The 21,952-nt window shown below is 41.1% G+C and overlaps 1 protein-coding gene across 12 annotated transcripts in view; it reads left to right on the forward strand.

Annotated features, from left to right (window-relative positions):
- Window positions 1-21,952, forward strand: part of kirrel3b (kirre like nephrin family adhesion molecule 3b) — a 257,264-nt gene that overhangs the window by 146,643 nt on the left and 88,669 nt on the right. For all 12 annotated transcript variants that reach the window (XM_057838938.1, XM_057838940.1, XM_057838947.1 and 9 more), the window contains exon 3: window positions 14,172-14,321. In XM_057838938.1, coding sequence (XP_057694921.1) covers window positions 14,172-14,321 — 150 coding nt within the window. The remainder of the gene's footprint in view (window positions 1-14,171; window positions 14,322-21,952) is intronic.

Raw genomic sequence — 21,952 nt, forward strand, 5'->3', positions numbered from 1 at the left:
GTGGATTTTGGAGTGTGACTGACCGAAGTTGTGGACAGGTGTCTTTTCTACTAATAATGAGTTAAAACACAGGTAACATACAGGTAACAAGTGGAGCCTCGTTAGACCTCGTTAGAAGTTAGACCTCTTTACAATTACAGTCCCGGCCCGGCTCCCCCCTATTTTTAATGCACCACACACCAAGGTTGTGGGATGGTTGGGACCTGTTGGGGGGGGTACCTCACGGTTGCCCCCTCACGACAGGCCCCGCCATCCCTGCACCTTTTTTAAATGCACCACACACATCATACTCCACAGGAGAGCTCCGACAAAGGGCGGTGGGACGGGCGGCTGGGCAGAAATCCATGCTGCGGTCCCACTGCCCCAAGCCAAGCTCTCCTATTTTAATGCATACATTGCACTACCCTCCCCTCACAATCCCATCACGGTGCTGGGTGATGGCTGCCAGCCGGGAACCTGGCAGCCACAGTAATAGGGTGGTAGGTGGGTCCCACACTTTTTCCTCATGGCGTGGCTCCTGGGGTGTGGCCTCCCCTCTGCCTGGGCTGTCGGCCGCGGGAGTGGGGTGAGGGGGTCGGGGCTCCGATCTTGCATCGCCCCGTGGCAGTTCCTCGGCGTTCTCCTGCCTCCGCCTTCCCCTCTTCTCTGACTGGGCATCCGCCCTGCGCTCCGTCGCAGGTCGCTGGCTGGGCGCCGGTGTATCAGCGGGGTGTTGCCTGCACCGGCGGGGGGCCCTTCCCTGCCTTGGGCTTAGTGGGCCGCTAGGGTTCCCGTGGCGTGCCGTGCCGGTTGGGGGGCTGCGGCTGTGGCTCTTGGCCCGGGTGGGCCGGCCCTTTGTGGGGATAGACGTGGGGTTGGTGGTGCGTCCCCTCCTGCCATCCCTGAAGGCCGGTTGATGGGTGCGCGGGTGGCCTGGGGGACCACCCTGGATCCTGGGGGGGGGGGGGCGATGGCTCCCTTGCTGGGCTGCGGGAGGAGGGATGGGCTGCGCTGGACCCCCCGACCCCCCGCCGGCCCTCCCTCCCCGGGCTGGCTGGGTGGGGGCCGTGGCCCTGGGTTGGCTCCCGCGCGGCTTCTCTGCCCGTCTGCGTGGCTGTCGTGCGTCCGGTGGGGCTCGCGTGCCGCGGGATGCGGTAGTGCATGCTCGGGTTGGGGGTCTTGGTGCCGGAATTGGCGATGGGGCGGCGTAGGGTTGGTCGCCAACGGGCTTACATTCATAAGAGATTCACATGATTACTGGGTTCTAGATCACAGAACTGATTTGTGTACACTCTACCTCTTTCAAGCTTGGTGTCTTAGCTTGTAGACACCCCCACCCCTGTCCCCCTCTTTCACTGGCCAATAGGCCCCCACATGGTGTAAACCGGAAATATATCTCGCTGACGATGGCACCAGCATATTAATAATTAGTCTAGATGTTCTATGTATTTCTTGTTGTTGTTTGTGTATGTGTTTCTTTTCTTTCTTCTCTTGTGTTGCTTTTCTTCTGTCCCCCTATAATCCCTTCCTGTTCGCTGCTTTGTCATAATAAAAAGGTATTTTGAATGATCACAATGGGAGTATATCAGATTCTCAATGTGAAACATTAAAACTGTTCAGACTATCCGGGCACTTAGACTTCCATTCTCTGTGTCAAACAGCTGAACATGACAGGTTTAAAAAAAAAAAAAAAAAAAAAAAAAAAAAAGAAGTTAGACCTCTTTGACAGCCAGAACTCTTGCTTGTAAATACATTCTTTAAAAATCAAATAATGTGATTTTCTGTTTTTTTTCGACATTCTGTTGTCTCTCATGGTTGAGGTTTACCCATGTTGACAATTACAGGCTTTTCTAATCTTTTCAAGTAGGACAACTTGCACTATTGGTGGTTGACTACAGTAAATATCTATTTGCCCCACTGTGTATATATATATATTAGGGCTGGCAAACGATTAAAAATTTTAATCGAGTTCATTACAGCTTAAAAATTAATTAATCATAATTAATAGCAATTCAAACCATATATAAAATATGCCATATTTTTCTGTGAATTATTGTTGAAATGGAAAGATAAGACACAAGATGGATATATACATTCAACATACGGTACATAAGTGATGTATTTGTTTATAATAACAATATATCAACAAGATGGCATTAAAATTATTAACATTCTCTTAAAGCGATCCATGGATAGAAAGATAAATGTAAGTACAAGTTATAGAAATTTTATATCAAAACCCCTCTTAATGTTTTCGTTTTATTAAAATTTGTAAAATTTTCCATCAAAAAATAAACTAGTAGCTCGCCATTGTTGACGTCAATAATTACACCATGCTCACTCATTGTGCTGAAACCCAGAAAATCATTTGGACCCAAACGCCAGCAGAGGGCGCCAAACACCAAAAAACAAGTAACAAGCGGACATTACACTGCTGTCATTTTAATCTGTTTGAGCGGGGCATGTGCGTTAATTGCGTCAAATATTTTAATGTGATTAATTAAAAAAAACTAATTACCGCCCGTTAACATGATAATTTTGACAGCCCTAATATATATACACATATATATACAGTATATATATACAGTATATATATATGTGTGGTATTCAATTTTTCTGTTGCGCCTGCTTCAGGATGCACACATGCAAAGAAAAAAAAAAAAAGAATAAATAATAATAATTAAAAAAAAAAATGTAGATCCTCATTGAAGGCTTCAAAAATGTAATCTTAACTCATATGACAAAAGATAAGACACGCACCATATTCACTGTGTTCACGTGCATTAATGGTAAAGGCACTTTGTGTAATGGCCACGGCTAGGCCGCTGTCACTTGTGATTTAACCTGGCACTTTGGTGGTGGCGAGGCGCTCCTCCAAATCAAGGATAAGTGGTGGATTCATCAGTGGCCTGTCGAGATGAAACACTCACCCGGCGGGGACAGGGAGATGAGGCCCTGATTGGGACAAATATGTCTCCCTCTGGTGTCAGCTCTCATTCACCGTTCTGTGCGCCAGCTGAAGGAAAGACAAATGTTTTGATTAGGGGTCTCTTTCAATGTCATAGCAGCCCGCAATGAAGAATGGGATGAGGCTGTCTCTGAGGGAAGCAAATAGTTAAGAAGGATGAGAGGGAATGGATGTCTTCACTGTAGGGAGGGTTTCAAATGGTGATTTTACAGTGAGTCACAGAAAGCTCTGCAATTGCTCTACTTTTAATGGCAACACATTCCTTCTTAAAGGAACATTTCAATCTGGTGTTTATTATGCAGCGATGAACTTCTTTTCTTCATAGTCAGTCATTTGTACGGCAGATAGCGACAGCTGTTTACATTGTAGCAGGGCTAGTTCTCATGCATTTTTATATGACTGTTTTGTCTGTCACATGCTCCTTATGCTATGATGTATGTATCTTGTATGTTAGTGTATTTCAAAATCAGCAATATGTTTGAATGGGAGTGAAGTTTTGTTGATATATTCCATAGAAGAGGAATACCATTAATCACTCCAAAGCCCCTTTTAGGTGTACGAAAAAGTCTGCTAATTTATCGGTATTTACTCAGCACACATTAAGTATAAACACAATTTCCCGGCTTTAGCTGGCACTGATATTACCCGGAACTTTATCGGCTCGGACCCTAGTCACAAGTTTGGTAGATTACCGGCTCGCACTGTGACTGATTGTAGCAGGTCATGAGGTCATGACTATATAGTGCACTGTGCCACAATCCTCATTTTTATTCATCCTAAGATTAAAAATAACATTTTACAAGCAGCAAGCAAAGAATTTATTAACGAACTTATTAACAAAATGATAACTGTTGGACGAGTTTAGAGCTTAGGAAGAGATTTAACTGTTGAATGGGACGGCGCGGGACTCTGTGGTTGAGCAAAGACAGTTTGAGTGTTCAAAGCCTATATTTTTTATATTATTCTTTATTTTCTAAATTGAGGAGGTGTTTTTGTTCATCCTGGTCTCTTATAAATGAATGTGTCTGGTTGGTGCAGTAAATTAACTTCATTCATTTTTTTTTATAGGAGTCTAAAAAATAAAGTCATGAGATCATGCCCGAGTCGCATGCTGCATGTGAAATCTGCCAAGTTGGGTAACTACTGCTACATTTCCCTCTAGTATAAATGCAGCAGTACCAGTATATTTCCCTATGTCTGAAAGCCACGAACCGGTTAGATTCTGGGTGATGATACCCTCTAATATTTCGTATACCTATAGAAAGCTCAAGTTAGATAATTAGAACTGTTGAATGAAGAACATTGAGAAGTCATGGAAGCACGGCATTCTTCTTTTAAGTATTTCATTCCAATATGTGGTTGAAAGTTTTTCACTTTCTTAACGGTACCCATCTATTCACCAAATATTCCTTAACCTCACCATAGCCCACTGGAAGGATACTGTACATAAAGCCTCTGTCACAGTTTCTAGTTAATAGACATGAGGTTAGAGGACAGTTTTGTACCAGGTAGCAAGGTGATTGATAGGCTGGTGGGTGTACATATAATGTACAATGAATGTTGAATCGTGGGTCTGTCAGGATCGCTGGAGCATCTAGAAAAATTCTGAACATGTGCAACCATATAAAAATCAAACAAATTACTCTAGTACTGGACAAGTGGTAGTGTAATAGTTCACACCAAGGGCCAAACGTCTGGGCTATAAAAACAAAGCCTAGAAAGCTCTTTAAAATCCTGCAGTAATGAAGATTGCCGTTGGAGACTGGCTTCAAAATGGAGCAATCCTCCATGGGGTTGCATTATAAGGCGCCCGAATTCAAAATATGTACTTGTGAGGTATTATTGTAGAAAAATGTATGACACTACATGTCCAATTGGACTGGCTGTGTCGCTGTTTTGCATCAATTCAACCTCCTCCTTTGGACACGCTCATCATTCCTTAATAAACATGATCAATCCTAGGGTCCCTATTTTAAAAGCCCCTCAAGATTTTCACTCCCACAAATAAGTCCTCCTTGCAAATCATTAGATGCCTAGGTACTCTGTAAACACTTGAGTGTTTGCTCGGAGACAAGAGCCCGCATGGCATTGAGTGCTGCAAACAAAAGCTAGCTCAAATACTCCAGTAGCAGAGGCAATGAAGTAGAGTGATTCAACAAAGAAAGGACAAAGGAAAGAGTGGAGAAACAGAAGGGACCTATCCAATTTAATCTGGAGTAATCTCCAGAATTATTTGCCTCACTTTGGCCCTCTGTCTTTTCCATCTCTTTTATGTCCCTGCTTGCCTATATGGAAAAATAAACAATGAGACACAAAATCTCCCTGCACTTTTTCAATCAATTCCTTTCAATACCTTGAGGCAGACCACACAGCTTCCATTTAATATAAATATAAAAACAGTTGTTACTGTGGAGACAGGAACGCTGGCCATTTAACACTAATTACAATCAAAAGGGATAGATTCTATAGAAGGAAAACAAAAGCACATAGGCCTATGAGTACGCCTGGTGAGGTGACCAGTCTCTTGCGATGTTGACAACCTTAAATGCTTGTACACTTCAACTTCTGTAAAATCAGGTAGTATTTTTATTATTATTATTATTTTTTAATGCTCTTAATTGAGGATTATGTTTCAATAAGTGCTTTGGCGACCTTTAAACTATCATGCACTAAAGCCTTCTGGGGGAAAAATCACCCTGGAGATGTAATAATCCATTTGTGGACCATGATATTCCAGTTTCTGATGTCCATGAAATCTCACTTCCTCTGGCCCTGTAGCTAATGATAAAGAGTGTGCCTTGGAGGCCCTCCTGCTGGTGCCATTTGTAATTTATAGAAGTCATCATCTGAGGTGATTCATCTTGATTGTGCCTTGGCAACTGTCATGCACCACTAATGCACAGTGAGAGAAATGGAATAAATGTGTCTTGCAGCAGCACCCATGTTTGTCTTCTCTGCTTTGCGAATTTGCATCGCCACTGACAGCTCCTAATGACAGGCGTTATATTCCAGATAGGCATGTTGTATTATCACTCAGCATTCAATGTGTGTTTTACAAAGGGATGGGGAGAATAGAAGGATGAACACAGTGATGAGAAAGATAAAGTCACGACAATACATGTCTCCTCTAATGTGATGGACTTCATGAATTATTTATAACTATTTGCCATTGTTACTGCAAACTACATTGAATAACTCACATTTGGATATTAATGAGTGTAACAAAAGCCTAATTCACTCAAGGATTGGGCCTCATTCCATATCACAGTTTCTGCTCAAAGCTTGGCCAAAAGTATATTGGAAAGTTTTAATGTCCAGTCTCAGTTAACATTATTTGTATCGAGAAAAAAAAATACAATAATTAAATAAATAAATAAATAAATAAAAAACTATCAAATTATCGGAAGAATGTGTAATGGCGCACTTGCCTTTTACAAGGTTTTGTTAAGGTCAGCTAAGGAATTTTCATTTGACCTCTCTCACTTTCATCATAGAAAGCAGAGGTGGATAGTAATGAATGACATTACATTTACTTGAGTAACTGTTAAAAGAAAATGCGCTGCTAAAAGTCTTTGTGCTATACTTTTTACTTTTACGTGAGTAGATTTGTGAAGAAGAAACGCTACTCTTCATCCACTTCTTTGGGCTACACAAGAGTTGTTAGGTTTTTCTCTCTTTATTCTACACAATAAATTGTACTTAATTTTTGCCAAAGAAGCCCACAGTAGCTCTACCAGCTTCACCAATGATATGTCGCAACAATAAGTACATAATTTCATTTTACGCGTCACGCCAGCCCAAAGTGTTCGGAATGGGCAAAACAAGTATAACAATGGAGTGGACAGATGACTACGTGTTTTATATTATGTCAAATACTGGGATCATGGCACACGTTATAATGAGGTGGCTTGCATTTTGTAGGTGACAATGCTCCCAGTCCACCGAGAAGGCGGGAGTGGCCGTCTCCCTTGGCCGACAACCGGCAACTTGTTGCACACCATGGTCGCTGGCCGATGAGCGCCTGTGCGTGGGCAGCCACGGGCTCTCGTCTGCGATTCTCGATTGTGTAGAGCAGGGGTCATGAATTAAAAATCCTCCGGGTCCGAAATTAAAAAATTACAACAATCTCGGGTCCGGAAATATTTTTAATGCTTCTTTTTTTCCAAAAAATACAAATGTATCTTTACGTGGCCATGCTGATAATTACAACATTCAAAATTGTAAATAATATATAAAAGTTTCATAAAACTAAAAAGTGCTTTAATTGAATCATTAAATAGCAACATAAGAGCATGTTCAAGACTTTTATTTATTTATTTTTTTTAATTGTGGATGTTGACAGGGGGACTTGCTTCATTTTTTGACAGACCTCTTTTTTTTGCTTTCCACGAAGCAAAGTTTCAGCAACTGCACTCATACAATCTTTGACAATCGGTGCGTCACTGAAAGTCTTTTTGTTTGTCCCAATATCCATGCTATTCTGAGGGAGCATTCATTTGCGCGTTGCTGTGCAGTGAATGAATGAACCATGAGCGTTGAGGTGTGATCATATTAAGCCCTTAATTCCGCAATTTTTTGAGAACGGATGGCAGGGTTCATAGGGAAACTTTGCGAAAAAGCTGCGTGCTTCGTCTCATAGTGCCTTTTCAAATTGCTGCTCTTTACAAGCGCTACCGTCTCTGAACAGATGAGCCATAATGGTCTTGTGCTGCCGCCAAGTAAAATGAACAAAAATGTGTTGGTCCACTTAAACACTGTTTTCTGCATCAATCTTGCGTAGTTTTGAGCACGCCAATTGCCGTACCTTTTTCGCCTCTCCCTCCAACTTTATTCGGCTCAGTATTTGGCTGTCACTCCACAGAGTCTGGAAAGCGAGTGTGAGGGGCCGTTTACATGGTGACTCTCCGAGAATACGAAAAATTTCAAATTTGCATTTGCATTTGCGTCTCCATTTGAACAATGTCGCAATTCCGCATGAAAACGATGTAGTATTCATGCCAGGCCCTAGGGGGCAGTGCATATTTACAGGGCGACAGAGAATGATGCACTTTGACCCCACCAAGCTCCCTCAGCCCGGAAAAAAATTTGCCCGCCCACTCGAAGCAATGGCATTTTTCTTTTGTTCAAAAAGGTACAAAAATTAAAACATTCAACATATTTAATTTAAAAATATTATTAAAACAGTAAATTAAAGCCGACATTCCGCCATATTTGCTGTTTTTAATGTTTAGTAGCACCGCTGCGCACGCCCAATGTGACGTGCACGAGTGCTAACGTTAACGTCGCAGGTCTCGCGCCGCGGGAGCCTTTAATATGCATGCCGAGGAAGCCCCCCTCAATTCCCGGCTATCGGATTCTTCCACTTTGGAAGCAGGATTTAGAATTTTTCGTTTTCGCCTTCCGTCTTCGCCGACACCATATGCACGCGAGTAGGGTTGCCACCTGTCTCTTAAAATAAGGAACGATCCGAAATTGGGAATTAAATGCTGTGTTCTGTATTGAACTAATACGGAATATAAATGAATAGATACATTTCTATGCATTTTAGGAGTTTTGGGGATGTCCCTTTTTTTCTCTGCCTGTACAGCTTTGGGCGCGAGGGGGGCGTCTCATATTTCTTATTTCTGAAAGGTGGCAACCCTACACGCGAGGCAAGTCCGCTACTCAGTCATAGCGTCTTTGTGTCGCAGTCTCCATGTAAACTGCCCCCAAGACATGCTGTTCTAAAAATAACTTTCAAATGCTTCACTCCCATTGGCTGGCTCAAACGCGTCACCACTAAGGTTTTTGTTTGTTGCCCACCCCCGCTCTGCAAACCCGCGGACAAAAATGATTTTTGTTGTCGCAACTTGTATTAGTCGCGACAGCTTGAGATCCAGTCCAGACGGCTTGGGGGTCCGGAACCGGACCGAGGTCCGCGGTTCCATGACCTCTGGTGTAGAGGCTTCGACCCCTCTCGGCCCTCTTCGTGTGCCCTCTGAGAGAGCACTATCCTCGGCTTGGGCCTGCGGAGCCCGCCGCTCTCGTCCATGGTTCTCCATTGTGTAGAGACTTCCACCCCTCTCGGCCCTCTCCATGTGCCCGCCGAGAGAGCGCTATCTTTGGCTTGGGCTCGGGCAGCCACGGCTCCAACGTGGGCCGGTGTAGGAGCACTATCCTATTCCCCTCACTATCCACTCGCGGGGGCCTGCGCTTGTCAGTGACGTTCCTTATTCTCGCTAAATGATTATACAACTTTAACATTTGTTAATAATACGCTCTGTGGGTAGTATCATCCATCGCGTTTCCTTTTTAAATGGGCACTTTTAAGCGAACGCAACAAGTTACAACGGGAACATTTTTAAACAAGCATTTCACGGGACAGCATTTCGACTCTTCAGCCAATCATATAGCGAGAGCGAGTGGATAGTGAGGGGAAGAGGATAGTGAACCTACACCAGTTTGTTCACAGAGAATGCGCCATTTTTGGCATTTATTATCCAGCTGCGTCTCCGGTGACGAGCACTCCTGCCGAGGCCGCAGCAGGGGAAAAACAAGCCGAAACTTGCTCGCCGCCAGGGGCTGGCCGATCAGTGAAGGCAATCACCCTCGCCGCCATGTGTGATATAAGTCGGGGTAGTTTTGTGTGATTTTTCATTTTTGAAAGGTGAGGAAAAGACTTGGAAGAGCCGCTCGGTTCGGGTTAGCATGTAGCCTAGCTCACACACACTCCTCTTTTGTTTACACTCTTTCCTCCGTCGCCGAATCCCCATGGGGAATTGACAAGAGCCGGACTAACTCTGCTGGCATAAAATACCATTCGGGAGGTTTAAGTAGTTGGCACTTTTGACCATTATGCAGTAATTTAGCCCTGTCATACTGAATTGATGCATTTTTAATATTTCATATTCCATTTAGGGTAAGACTGTTATTTGTCATGACAATTTATTTAGCAATGAGGGAAAATATTTAGATACAAAGAATATACTGTAAAAATATTGGAGAAATAAAAATAATGATGACATTTTACGGTATGCTCTAGTCATCAGCCTCATGTTTGTTTTCTCTGTCGCCTTTTTCTCGTTCTGAATCTTTGTCCTCCTCCAAATACAGCTCAAAGATAAATGGCTATATGCCACAAGCTTCCTCTGGATCGACAATATCACTTGAAAGATCCACACTTGAACCAGAATCACTGAAAAATGATTCCTCCTCCTTTGGACTCAATGAAAAATCCGGTGAAATCACTCTTTCGCTGACATCATCACCCAGATAGAGACGCCAGGGCACTAAAATGACAGGAGGAGCTGAACGGCAGATTTATAAACTCATTTCTCATCATCTGCGCTCTGCCAATTTGTTGTATATAGTCGAATCGTCTCAAAATATGATTTTAATTCCAATAATAATGCTATTTAAGATATTTTTATGTCGTGTCACAGGGACTTTAAGGCAAAACACTACCGCTTTTGTCCACCGGCATCGCTAAAATTTACTAAAACTGAAACGTTATTGTGTAGCTTTAAAGCACAGGAAAAAGTTTTTAAAATAAGTAAACATTACTTGAAATGAACGATCATGTTTAAATACCACCGACGATGATAAATGTCCAATCCATATGATTCATATATAGTAAGTAATAGAGTAACAAGGATTAGGCTCCATGGGGCATCAAGGCCTAACTACTGATGACCTCAAATCAGATCAGGGATTAGACCGCACTCCTTAAAATATATATCAGCTACACTGATTGTGCTGTACATAATTGAATTGCACAATTAGAGTTATACTCTATTTACATTGTGAGTTGATGCATACAGGATTTAAGACTAAACACAGTCTGCAGACCGAAAGACAATAAAAAATAAAAAAGTCTGCATCAGTGGAAAAGGAGAAGAGGCTTGTGAGGAATCAAATTGGTGAGTTTAAGATAAGAGAAACATTTTAACTCTTGAGGCTGTTTTGTTTAAATACTTTTTATTTGTGTCTACACACTTCTAAACAACAATTAAAACTATAATCATTATTTTAAGATTTCCTTTTCTGTTAAGGGAGCAATGTTAGCAAAATCAATATTTTTTTTAAATATTTTTGGGGGCATGTCAAATAATAGTAATTATTGAAAAACCTTTTGAAAATCATATTCTGTCCTGATAATAACCTTAGCTGTTGATTGTCATCACCACCTTGCTATTATGCCTCTGTTGATCTCTCACAGTCTGATTGTTTGCAGAATAATTTCTTATCTTTGCCGACTTAATCTTATGCAACATCACATTTATTTTTTAAAATGTTGTTCTGCATATGCGGGCCTGTGAATTGCAAAAAAGACCAAGTGTGCTATGACCTTGTCCGTCAATATGTATTAAATACGTTTAGCAAGACAGATTGCCGAAATCTGTAGGGATCCTTACAGGGAAAAGGTAGCCGTCTGATGATGGCAGATAAGCACTAATCAGAGATATGAAAACGTATAATGCATGATTTAGCAAATCCAAATTGCGGAGGAAAACATTTATCTGATAGTGTCACTAATCTGCCTTCCCTGTGGGTGGTATAGGCACACGTACGTTCCTATTTATGCTGCTGTGCAAAAGTATACCCATGAAGTTGTTCTGTTCTGCAGATGGCTAATCCCATGTAATCAAGTCTTTAGCAAAATATGCCTCTGTAACCTATCTGAGAAATAAATGGCTATTATTATTATTATTTGGTTTTATTTGACGTTGAAAAGAAGAGACAAAAATGCTTTGACAAAAGTTAAAAAAAAAAAAAAAAGTACAGACTGTACTTTCTTGGCTTAATTTTTGCCACTTGTGCTTATAGACAAATGTTTGTTATTTTAAGATAGGGAATGGTGGAGAGGAGAGTTGAATCGTTCATGCAAAGGCATTTTTTCTTAAAGTGTGCAATCTGCATCGACAAGTACGTAGACATGTCGGAGGTGAGTATCTATTACATTGAAGTACTGATCCCAATTGAAACTGTTCAGTTGTTGGCAGATGTCCATTCTCAATTATAGTTTTGCTGTTATTTTCCAGGAAGTGCCTTTTTTCCTTATTATTTTTTTCATTTTTGGGAGAAGACCAATAAGACCCTCATACATTTTTGGTACTCTTGAAACATTCCTGTTGTTTGGTTTGGGCCTAGGGGATATAGATAAACGGACATTAATCCTGTACAATATGCAATTTTTTAAAGGGAAAATGTAGGACACATATTGGTATATATAGACAATATTGTTTACTTGTATTTAATGCTAATCCAAATTAGAGTGAGCGACAGACGATGTTACTCTCAGCTATATAACTAGAAAATGGACTCAGAATCCGGCTTGTTGTCTTTGGACAACCCTGTGTACAGAAGGAGCAACCAGGTTTTCTCTGCTGCTTGCCACACATGTTAGTGAGTTTACTAGTGTTGACTGGTTTCTAAATATTTCTTTCGCTATATCAACTCTAATGCGGTAAAGATTTATATGAAACATAGAGGAATACATGTAATGAAATTCTAACCCCCACACGCCATCAGTCCATTTGACCACAAGTCACATTTGTTGTAAAAAAAAAAAAAATAGGGCTGTTCAAGTGTAAGACAACTTTGTCACTGATATACTTAATGGCCACTCTGGGCCAGTTAGTCAAGGGGTGACAGCAATCCACTTTGATCAAGTAGGCCTTGTTGTCCACTTATCTGTCCGCTGTAAATGTTGACACCAAGGAAATAACACTTGAATTGGTTTGAGAGGGAAAAAAAATGGACCAATTAAGCAATTATTGGCAGACACAAGATTTGTGTATTGACTCAGGATTTGGCTTTTACTTTTCCAGTTGCAGTTCTAGATCTTAAGTTACTTGCAGAATGGACTCTGCCTTCCACAGTTTTTATAGTTTTTATACCTCAGTTCTTACAAAATATTATATAGAAAGAAGTAATATATACCATGGTCTCCACTTTTCTTCTGCAATTTGAATAAAATGTGTTCCCCTTACTATTGCCAAATCATATTTTATTGCAGTTTTAGTGCATTCTAGGCTGAGCTATTTAATATGGCACTTTGCTGCCACACTAATCAGAAGTGGGTTGGATCTGAGTTTTTATTTTTTTTTTTTTTGCGCTTAAGAAGACATCAATATGGAGGGGTGCAGTGTTTTTTACTATCCCGTATATGGTTCCTTGAACAATAAAATTCCTTAAATTCATAATGCTTTGTAGTAATTTACATTAAGGCTCATTATACCTTCCTTTCCTTCCTTTTGGGGGTTGGTGGTGTGTCCCCTCTTGCCATCCCTGAAGCCTGTTTGATGGGTGCGCGGGTGGCCCGGGGGACAACCCTGGATCCCCACTGGGGGGATGGGGGGGGGGGGTGAAGGCTCCTTTGCTGGGCTGCGGGAGGAGGGATGGGCTGCGCTTTAATACTGATTTAAAAAGACGTGCGTAAATGAGGCAACGTAGTATTACATTGTGGCTGTTTTAGTCTGTTGCTGTTTAGGCATTTGTGTTGAATTTAACATGGAGGGATATTAAGTTGTTCAAGAATGATTCATACATAGAAAAAAAAAAATACAGTACATTGGACAAAGTTAAAGTATTATGTTCAGACCTCTGTGATATGAGCATGATAAGACATGTTTTTGATAGGCGGGTTATTCATCCCGCTGTCTATCATCTAGACCCCTCTTCAACATACTGGTCACCATTTACAAACCCTCTTCCTCTAATGGAGTTCACTGCACATCACTTTCTGCCTGAACACACAGTGGAGGAGGACATCTAATAGCTCTTGCACAGTTGTAATACATGGGTGCTAGCTCGCGTTAATGTATGCAGCTGGAGCACTGTTGGCAGACAAGATGGTGTTATCTGCTGTTTGCACAGGCCCAGCCAGGCTGTATGAGGACATCCTTCATAAATGAACCAATTTAAGGTGGAACAGCTGTCTCTGAGACTGCACTTCAGTCCTGACACCTCGGATGCTTGTATCTCATCTTTGCATCATGAATAGCAACATAATACATTTGTAGCTCACCCTCCAGAGTTCTTTTAACATGTGGTTGACAAGAGATGTATGTGGAATTGGAAGAATTTGGCATATGGTGCATTTCCTATTAATTTTCCCTTCATGTTGCACTGCAGCCGTTGGCAACATTTGACAAAAACTGAATTTTCTCATACTTACTAGTATATTGAAATATTAAAGGAATTTCCCAGCCTAACTATTTCATTTGCCTGATTTACCTTTTAGGTGCAGAGTCCATGTTTTCCCAGCAGCCACAGGACTTGGTTGTGGTGGCTGGCCAACCTGTGACATTACCATGTTCTATCCCTGGTTACCATGGGGTTGTCCTTTGGATTAAAGATGGTCTGGCACTTGGGGTTGGCAGGGACCTGTCAGGTAAAGACCACACACTGAAATATATATATATATATATATATATATATATATATATATATATATATATATATATATATATATATATATATATATATATATATATATTAATGCTGTCAGTTAAATGTGTTAATAATGGCGTTACTGCAAATCCCCTTTGACACTTTTGTCAATTTTGTCAATGCGCAAATAACTATGGCCCTTCCCACCAGTGACAATTGCTCTAAGACTGCAAGGGAAGCTCAGCTTCTCCTAAAGTGTAAAAAAAAAAGTTATCAAATGTATACTGTTGTGTGTCCAAGTCACTAACTAAAAATTTGCTACTGGTTATGATGCTGCTTGCTTTTAATCCACCAGCTTGAAAGTCCTTTTAAAATGTGCGGACTGCGCTGAGTTGAGAGTACATTGTTCCACTACAGCGAAACGAGATGAGTCGTTGGCTAAAGGCTGGGTTTATCTCTCCCATCTGACACTCAGTTGGGATCGACTGAGGTCACAGTTAAAACCAGGTAGCATTCGCCAGCTGGCATCATAACTGGTAACTTTTTTGTTTTTTGTTTTGTTTTTAAACAAAAGAGAGAGCTCTGTCATTATAGTACACCCTGGCAGGGCTCCGTGAAGTGCGATGGCAAGGCAATGGCGAAATAACAGCAGGCAGCTATTGTTACATCTGGAGTGGTCCCGATAGCCGGACCAGCCTTTATGGCATGGCTCTTGCCATTCCAAAAGCCATCCGGCGGTCCCTCATAAGCTGGTCTGCTCGCTTCCTTCACCACCATGAGAAGGTGACAGTGATTGTCGCCTATTCCCCCATGGATGTTGCTGATGATGATGCGAAGGACATGTCCTTTGACCAATTCCACCAGGCTGTCAACCAAGCTCCACAACACGACGTCAGCATCATTCTCACTGACGCTAACGCCACTCTTCCGGGAACCACGGAGGCATAACCCTGCTCTCAATCTCTGGCAAGGTTTTCATCAGGATCTTGCTTAGTTGTGCCCTTCCCGCGATCAGGAGCCACCGCCGGCCCCAGCAGGCTGGCTTTATGCCCAATCGCTCCACAATTGACCACATCTCTGTCGTCTGTCTGCTGATAGAGAAGGCCCGCAAATTGCGTAAACACCCCCATTTGTATATCGGATTCATCGATTTATAGGCTGTCTTTGACACCGTACGCCACTCCTCCCTGCACACACCCTCGAAGCGCCACTCAGTATCATTACCCAGTTCAAGCTCCTCTACAGCAACGAAAAGAGCTGTGTCCTTATCACGGCATTGCCTTTGACTGGTTTAACTACTCTAGTGGCGTTCACCAGGGCCGCATGGCTGCTCCTGACTTTTTTAACTGCATCATCCACCATCTGATGTCCATGTCTTGCGAGCGCATCCCCGTAGTGTCCTTTAGCTAACTACAACCTGACTGACCTGGAGTACGCTAAAGACACCATCCATCTCAGTACAACCTACAATCAGCTGAGAGACCCTCTGGACATTTAAAGTGAGGAGGCAACACAGCTTGGCCTCCAAGTGAGCTGGACTAACACCAAGTTCATGTACGTCAGTGATGGACCAGATACACCTCCTATTCGTATCGGTAGCGACATCTTAGAGCTGATCAAGAACTCCATGTCCATGGTGCTGATAATGGTGCCCTAAAATCAGAGATTATTCATAAAAGAGCCCGGTAGAATCCGCCCTGCAGTCTCTCTGGAAGCTACACTGGCTGCACCAGACCATCTCACGCAAGACAAAGCTCTGGATTTACAACTCTGCCGTATTCTCCATCCTACTTTAATGCTCAGAAATATGGCCCCTGAACCACACTCTTTCCGCAAGAATTGATGGCTTTGATAGCAGGGCTCTCAGAACCCTCAAGAACATCAGGTGGCCCCAGCGAGTTTCCAATGGAGTGCTGAGAGCCCACACGCGCCAGCCCCGAGCATCTTCCTTAGTGTCAAAACACCGCACCCACTGCCTTAGTCTGCCTCCTGACCATCCGATACGAGCCACTCTCCAGTTTGACCCAAAGGCCACTGGCTGGAGATGACCACAAGGGAAGCCCTGCACCTAATGGCTCTACGTCTTCTAGGGTGACCTCCAACAACATGGAGTTACCGTGGAGGATGCAGAGTAGCTGGCACAAGATCGCCAACATTGGAAAATCCTGGTTCATTCGGACAGCTCGACGCACAGGGATGGGACGCCATGACCCTAGATGGATAACTTAATGAATGAATTTGTGTGTGTGTGTGTGTGGGTGGGGGTGGGGGGGGGTTCTGGTTCCCTGATTATGGTTGGACTAAATCTGTCTAATTCGTAATAGAATGGCTTCCAAATCATCATTAAATTAGACAACAAGACATCATCTTTACAATCGAATCATAAAAATCAGTTTGCATTAATACACTGATTTAGTCATCACACAGTGACAGCCTTAGTGTCGTTCATCATGTTCAGCCATGATTGTCTTAAAACTCGTTACAAATTATTCCAACTGTGACATAGTAAATGACAAAATCCATAAAAGTGTTGAATACTTAAACCGTTTATCAGATTGTGTATTATATGACTTCAACATGGAGATCCGATTTAATATGTTTGCGCACTCAACACAGCATGGTATGTTACTTAGTAGGTGCATGGTTTCAAATTAGTTAATCAGGCTCACAAACAAGCTACAGATCTATTTTGTTTAATATTTTCCTGGAACAATGAAAACTAAAATATTGACAAAAACATCATTGGCAAAGATTACGTTGAGGTTGAAAGTTATAGCTAGTAATGGGCCGTCCTGGGGAGAAAAAATATAATAGAGTAGTTTAATTTCCAGAATGATGCAAAAGCAAAATCATCTGTGCTTTATTGCCACAGTAAAATATACACGGTCTTGTATAGGGTGAAATAGCTCTTTGCTTCAAGAAGATAACGCCCCCAAAATACTCTATGGTACAGACTGAGTGCCTTGTATTCACAGGAATGACACTTTCTCAAAATAAAAAGCACCACAGCTGTCCTTTTATCACTCGTGCCTACATTGACATTCAAGGCATGCTTCAGTAAAATACTGATAGTACATGCAATGCAAGATGTACACAGTGAAAAGAAAGCGACAGCTGTATACATAAAAAGTGTGCCAAATTAAATGTTGCGTGCAGCATTTTCAATGATATACGTCTGCTTGGCTCTTCAGCAACAGAGACCGAGTGTGCAGAAGCGTGTTCTGACTGGGACCAACCGCCATTCACGAGTTAGAATGATTAAAATGAGAGAAACTGTCACAGTGCAGTATTTTGAATAAACAACAGAAAAGCCAATGAAAGCGCTAAATTTCCTATATCCTCTTTGCCATGTTAGTGAAGTAGGCCCTCAGAAAATGCCAATCGGTGTCAAAAATATGCATGATATAGTGCACATCCCCTTTGTATGATGATTGTGGTTACAAGAAAAAAAAGCAGCATCAAATTAATTCTGATACACATGGTAAAAAAATGGAGAATGAAGTGTTTGTATGCCTGATGTGATTGGCACACATGCAAGTCATAAACAGATGCTCTTGGGTGAGAGTGCGACAGTTGGTGGACATTCCTCAGTGAGTTAAAGTGCATGATTGTGGATGTGTGTGTGCATGCAAAAATATGTGTGTGTTATGCTTCCGTTTATGTGCACCAATCACCTGAAACCAACCCTGTATCTATCCCCTTGTGGCTACATTGTGAGAAACAAATTCTAGGTGAAAGCTTTAAATCATTAGACCACGCCTCAAGTGTGCATTCGTTTACTCACACGCATGCTTACGCACACCCACACACGCACACACAAACACACAAAGCATTGATCCAGCCTCAAGACAAATCCATTCCCCCTTAATGGATTCATTACTTCTTAATGGGTCTATTTTACATTGTTTGCTTTTGGTACCACATTACGAGTCTGAAATTTTGCTGACTACCAAAATCAATGTGCCTGTGTACAGACACATCACCTGATCATCATCATCCGTCACCTGGTGGTATAGGACAATTTATGATATGTTCCCTATGTGGGCCAAATAAAAAAAAAGTTGAGAGAAAAAAGCAACTTCATATTTTCCTCATAAAATTCAAATTAATCTACCTTTTGGGGCCGGTTGGAGGGATTAGACTAAAATGTAAAAATGTTAGACTGCCGCAGGCACAGATTAAGTGATTGGCCAAATTACTGCAGATCTGTAAAACTGGTCCAATTCCAATTGGCTTTCATTTCAAAGCACATTTCTAAAAAAATACATCATTTCATTTAGCCCAAATCAACCTATTACTATTACAAAAAAAAGTGACTCGACAGGCAATGTTTTATGAAACGATTTATTAGGACTAACCATCATAAAGATACATGCAAAAGTTAGCTGAATTATTTAGAGGGTAATATTAACTGTCATACAAGTATAAAATAAATTCTACAAGTGTAAGATGTAAATGTTAATAAACAACAAAATGCTCTACCTTTAGAGAACGAGGGACAAAAAGTCCACTATTCAGTTTCTACTTTTTTTTATTAGCAAAGACCATGAAAGATGGACTAAAACACACAACAAAATGTTGTTTTCGGAAAAAGAAAAACCCACACACAAACACAGACGCACGCACACACACAAAAAAAAAACAACCAAAAAAATAAATAAATAAAAAATGCTGGACTGGTAAAAATTTTGTTTTCGGAAAAAAAAAAAAACACATACAAACACAGACACATGCACACACACAAAAAACAACCAAAAAAAACCAAAACAAAACATAACAAACAAACAAAAAACTGCTGGATAGGTTAAAAAAAAAAGTTCACCAAAATTTGAGGTGATGTTTCATATATTTTTTTACAAAAAAAGGCAATATTGATTACATAGACAAACTTTTTCATATTACAACATTTTCTTTTTGATAGCATTTATCATTTGGGGTCTAATTATTTTCTCCTGAGACCAGACACAAGCTTTTTCTTCTATTTCTTAGCTTTTTTTAGGCTTCTTTCTGTTTTCTCCCAAGTGTCACACTGAGCAACATTTGCTGTGCATTTGGTTGTGCTGCTTGCTTTTTTACAACAGCCTTTGAGCATACTTTGTAGTAATTGGTTTTAGGCTTCGTGTCTACAAAAGGTAATCGCAAAATAATTCAAAATCTGACACTTTAAAGGGATCTCTGGTCAAAAATGTACTGTCCATGTTTCTAGGCCAAATTTATTATCTACTAACGACCTGAAAATACTCGAAAGCATTGGTCTCAATCTCTCCTGTGTTTTTGACCAAATTTATAATATCTAAAGTGAGCTCCAAGGAGCTTCTGGATCAGAGGGAAACATCACACAAGGTTTTTACACTGTTGTGAGGCCATACTTCCGCATTATGCCATTTACAAGAAACAATTGGGAATTGCCTAAAAGCGTATTATCAATTGAGAGGACCATCAAAATAGAATTGACTCTACAGTAAACATTCCACCCAGACTGCTACAAAAATGGGTCACCGTGGCAGACGAGTTGAATGTCAAGTTAAAGATGTCATCTGTGCTAATAATGTAAACCCGAACCCCCACTTGTGCTACACCATCTACAGTTATTATTAGCTATTAGCAACTAGTTATTAGCAATTAGCCTGCATCATCCAATCTCAATGCCTTGAACCTCATCATATCTTAATATATTCAGTTTAAACGACATTGGAAAGGTCCCTACTGTGCATGGACAAACATATATATGTACTACGACTGTTCAGGTATGCACTGCGTGGTGAAGAAAGGGCACTGCTGCCTCCGCACTTAGCTGCAACCGGTGGCGTCAAACTGTGATCACATACTTTGACAGGCATAAATTGGTCGTGAAAAATGCATTTCAGTCTTCAAATCAGGGCTAAAAATGCAAATGTTTGCTTCAGTGTATTCCTAACTGCCTTTACTTTTCAAATATGCATAAATTGTGCTCTTTAAACATTTATTTATGCCTTTAATTCCTGGTTCAATTGTATATATATATATTTTTTAACTGTCTTGTGATTTTTTTGTTGTTGTTGAATTGTGCTCTATAAATAAATGTGCCTTCCGTGTGTTCAATCAACATGCAATTCGTCGTCATGGCAGTGAGCAGCCCATTTTCATCATTCTCAACTGTTGTGTTGCCTTTAAAACTGAGTCCTCGAGGTCCTCTGACTATCCAGCATGCTCAATGTGTCTCTTATCCTCCTTCAAACTATTTTCTTACAAAAAGTCCAATGTATCCCAAGTAATATCCACTGATTTGTTATTGGATAGAGATGCCCCTGTTAGAGTTCAGCATCGCTTTACAATCAGTTTTTCAGCTGTTCTCCTCAGGTGACATCACAACTCACATGAGGCTTAACTTTTTAAGAGTGTAAACAGTGTGGGTCAGTGGGGCAATTTGAATTATGTACAAACTCTCTTTATTTTTTTATTTATTTTTTTATTTTTTTAAACCTGTCCTGTTCAGTTGTTTGACACGGCGAATAGAAGTCTGATTGTCCGGTTGGTCTGAACAGCTTTAATGTTACACGTTGGAGTATGACATACTCCCATTGTGATCATTCAACATACCTCGTTTATTAAGACAAAGCAGCGAACAGGAAGGGGTTATAGGGGACAGCAGAAAAGAAGGTGAGAAGGACAGAAGAAACACAACAAGAAATACATTGAACGCCGACACTAATTATGAATATGTTGGGCTATGGTCAGCTATATGTATTTCTGGTTGACACCATGTGGTGGCCCTGTTATCCAGGGAAAGGGGGGGGGGGGGCATTGGCAACTCACCCTACCCCGCCTCATCGCTAATCCCGGCACCGAGGTGCCCAATCACACAGGGTCAAACCCTATTTCAATGAAGAATTAACCGCACTAGGCCATGTTATAGCTGTGTCAACTGAGGTTTAATGAGATGTATGCTTTTGTCGAATACAACAGTCCAAAAATGTTATGGAACAGTTTATTTCTCCAATGTTTTAGGACATTTAAGACATTTGAGGTTTGATTGCAGAAGGGGGGCATATAAACCAATATTGCTAGTTGTAATTTCTCCATACAAAAGAAAAAACACCCAAATCATTTTTAAGTACAATCTGGCATCAGGAATACATTACCTATTTGCTCTCCAGGTGAACTGCAGTCAACTAAAGGTATATCATTGTGATAATGTGAGGATCATTACCCCTGTGATCCACAAGGTCATCATAGCTTTGAATCTCATCAATGAATATACAGTAATATTGAAGCTCAATAGGTTTCTGGCTGACCTTGCCCACATAATGATGTGTCTACTATTTTAGGCTCTCTTCTGCACCTGCAAAAGGAGTGTCTATCCTTGTCAATGATTATTCATTTTATTAATTGAGCTTTTAAATCTAATGGCTCTATATATGCCCTTGTGCTTTTATAATCGACTTTAATGTGACATTGCTTGCATAAGCAGTGTGGGACACATTGTCACAAAATAAGGAATTTAAGATCTGAAATCATCAGCTTTAGTTTTGCATTCCTAACATTACTGTTGCACTTTTCCCCCCTTGTATGCCTTTTTTTGGGTTATATATTCCGTAGTTTTTACATTATGTTGATGTAATTCTTTGTCCTTGGCTCTCCTTGTGTATGGAC

Source organism: Corythoichthys intestinalis, chromosome 6 (genome assembly GCF_030265065.1).
Source record: "Corythoichthys intestinalis isolate RoL2023-P3 chromosome 6, ASM3026506v1, whole genome shotgun sequence".
Classification (NCBI taxonomy): Eukaryota; Metazoa; Chordata; class Actinopteri; order Syngnathiformes; family Syngnathidae; genus Corythoichthys; species Corythoichthys intestinalis.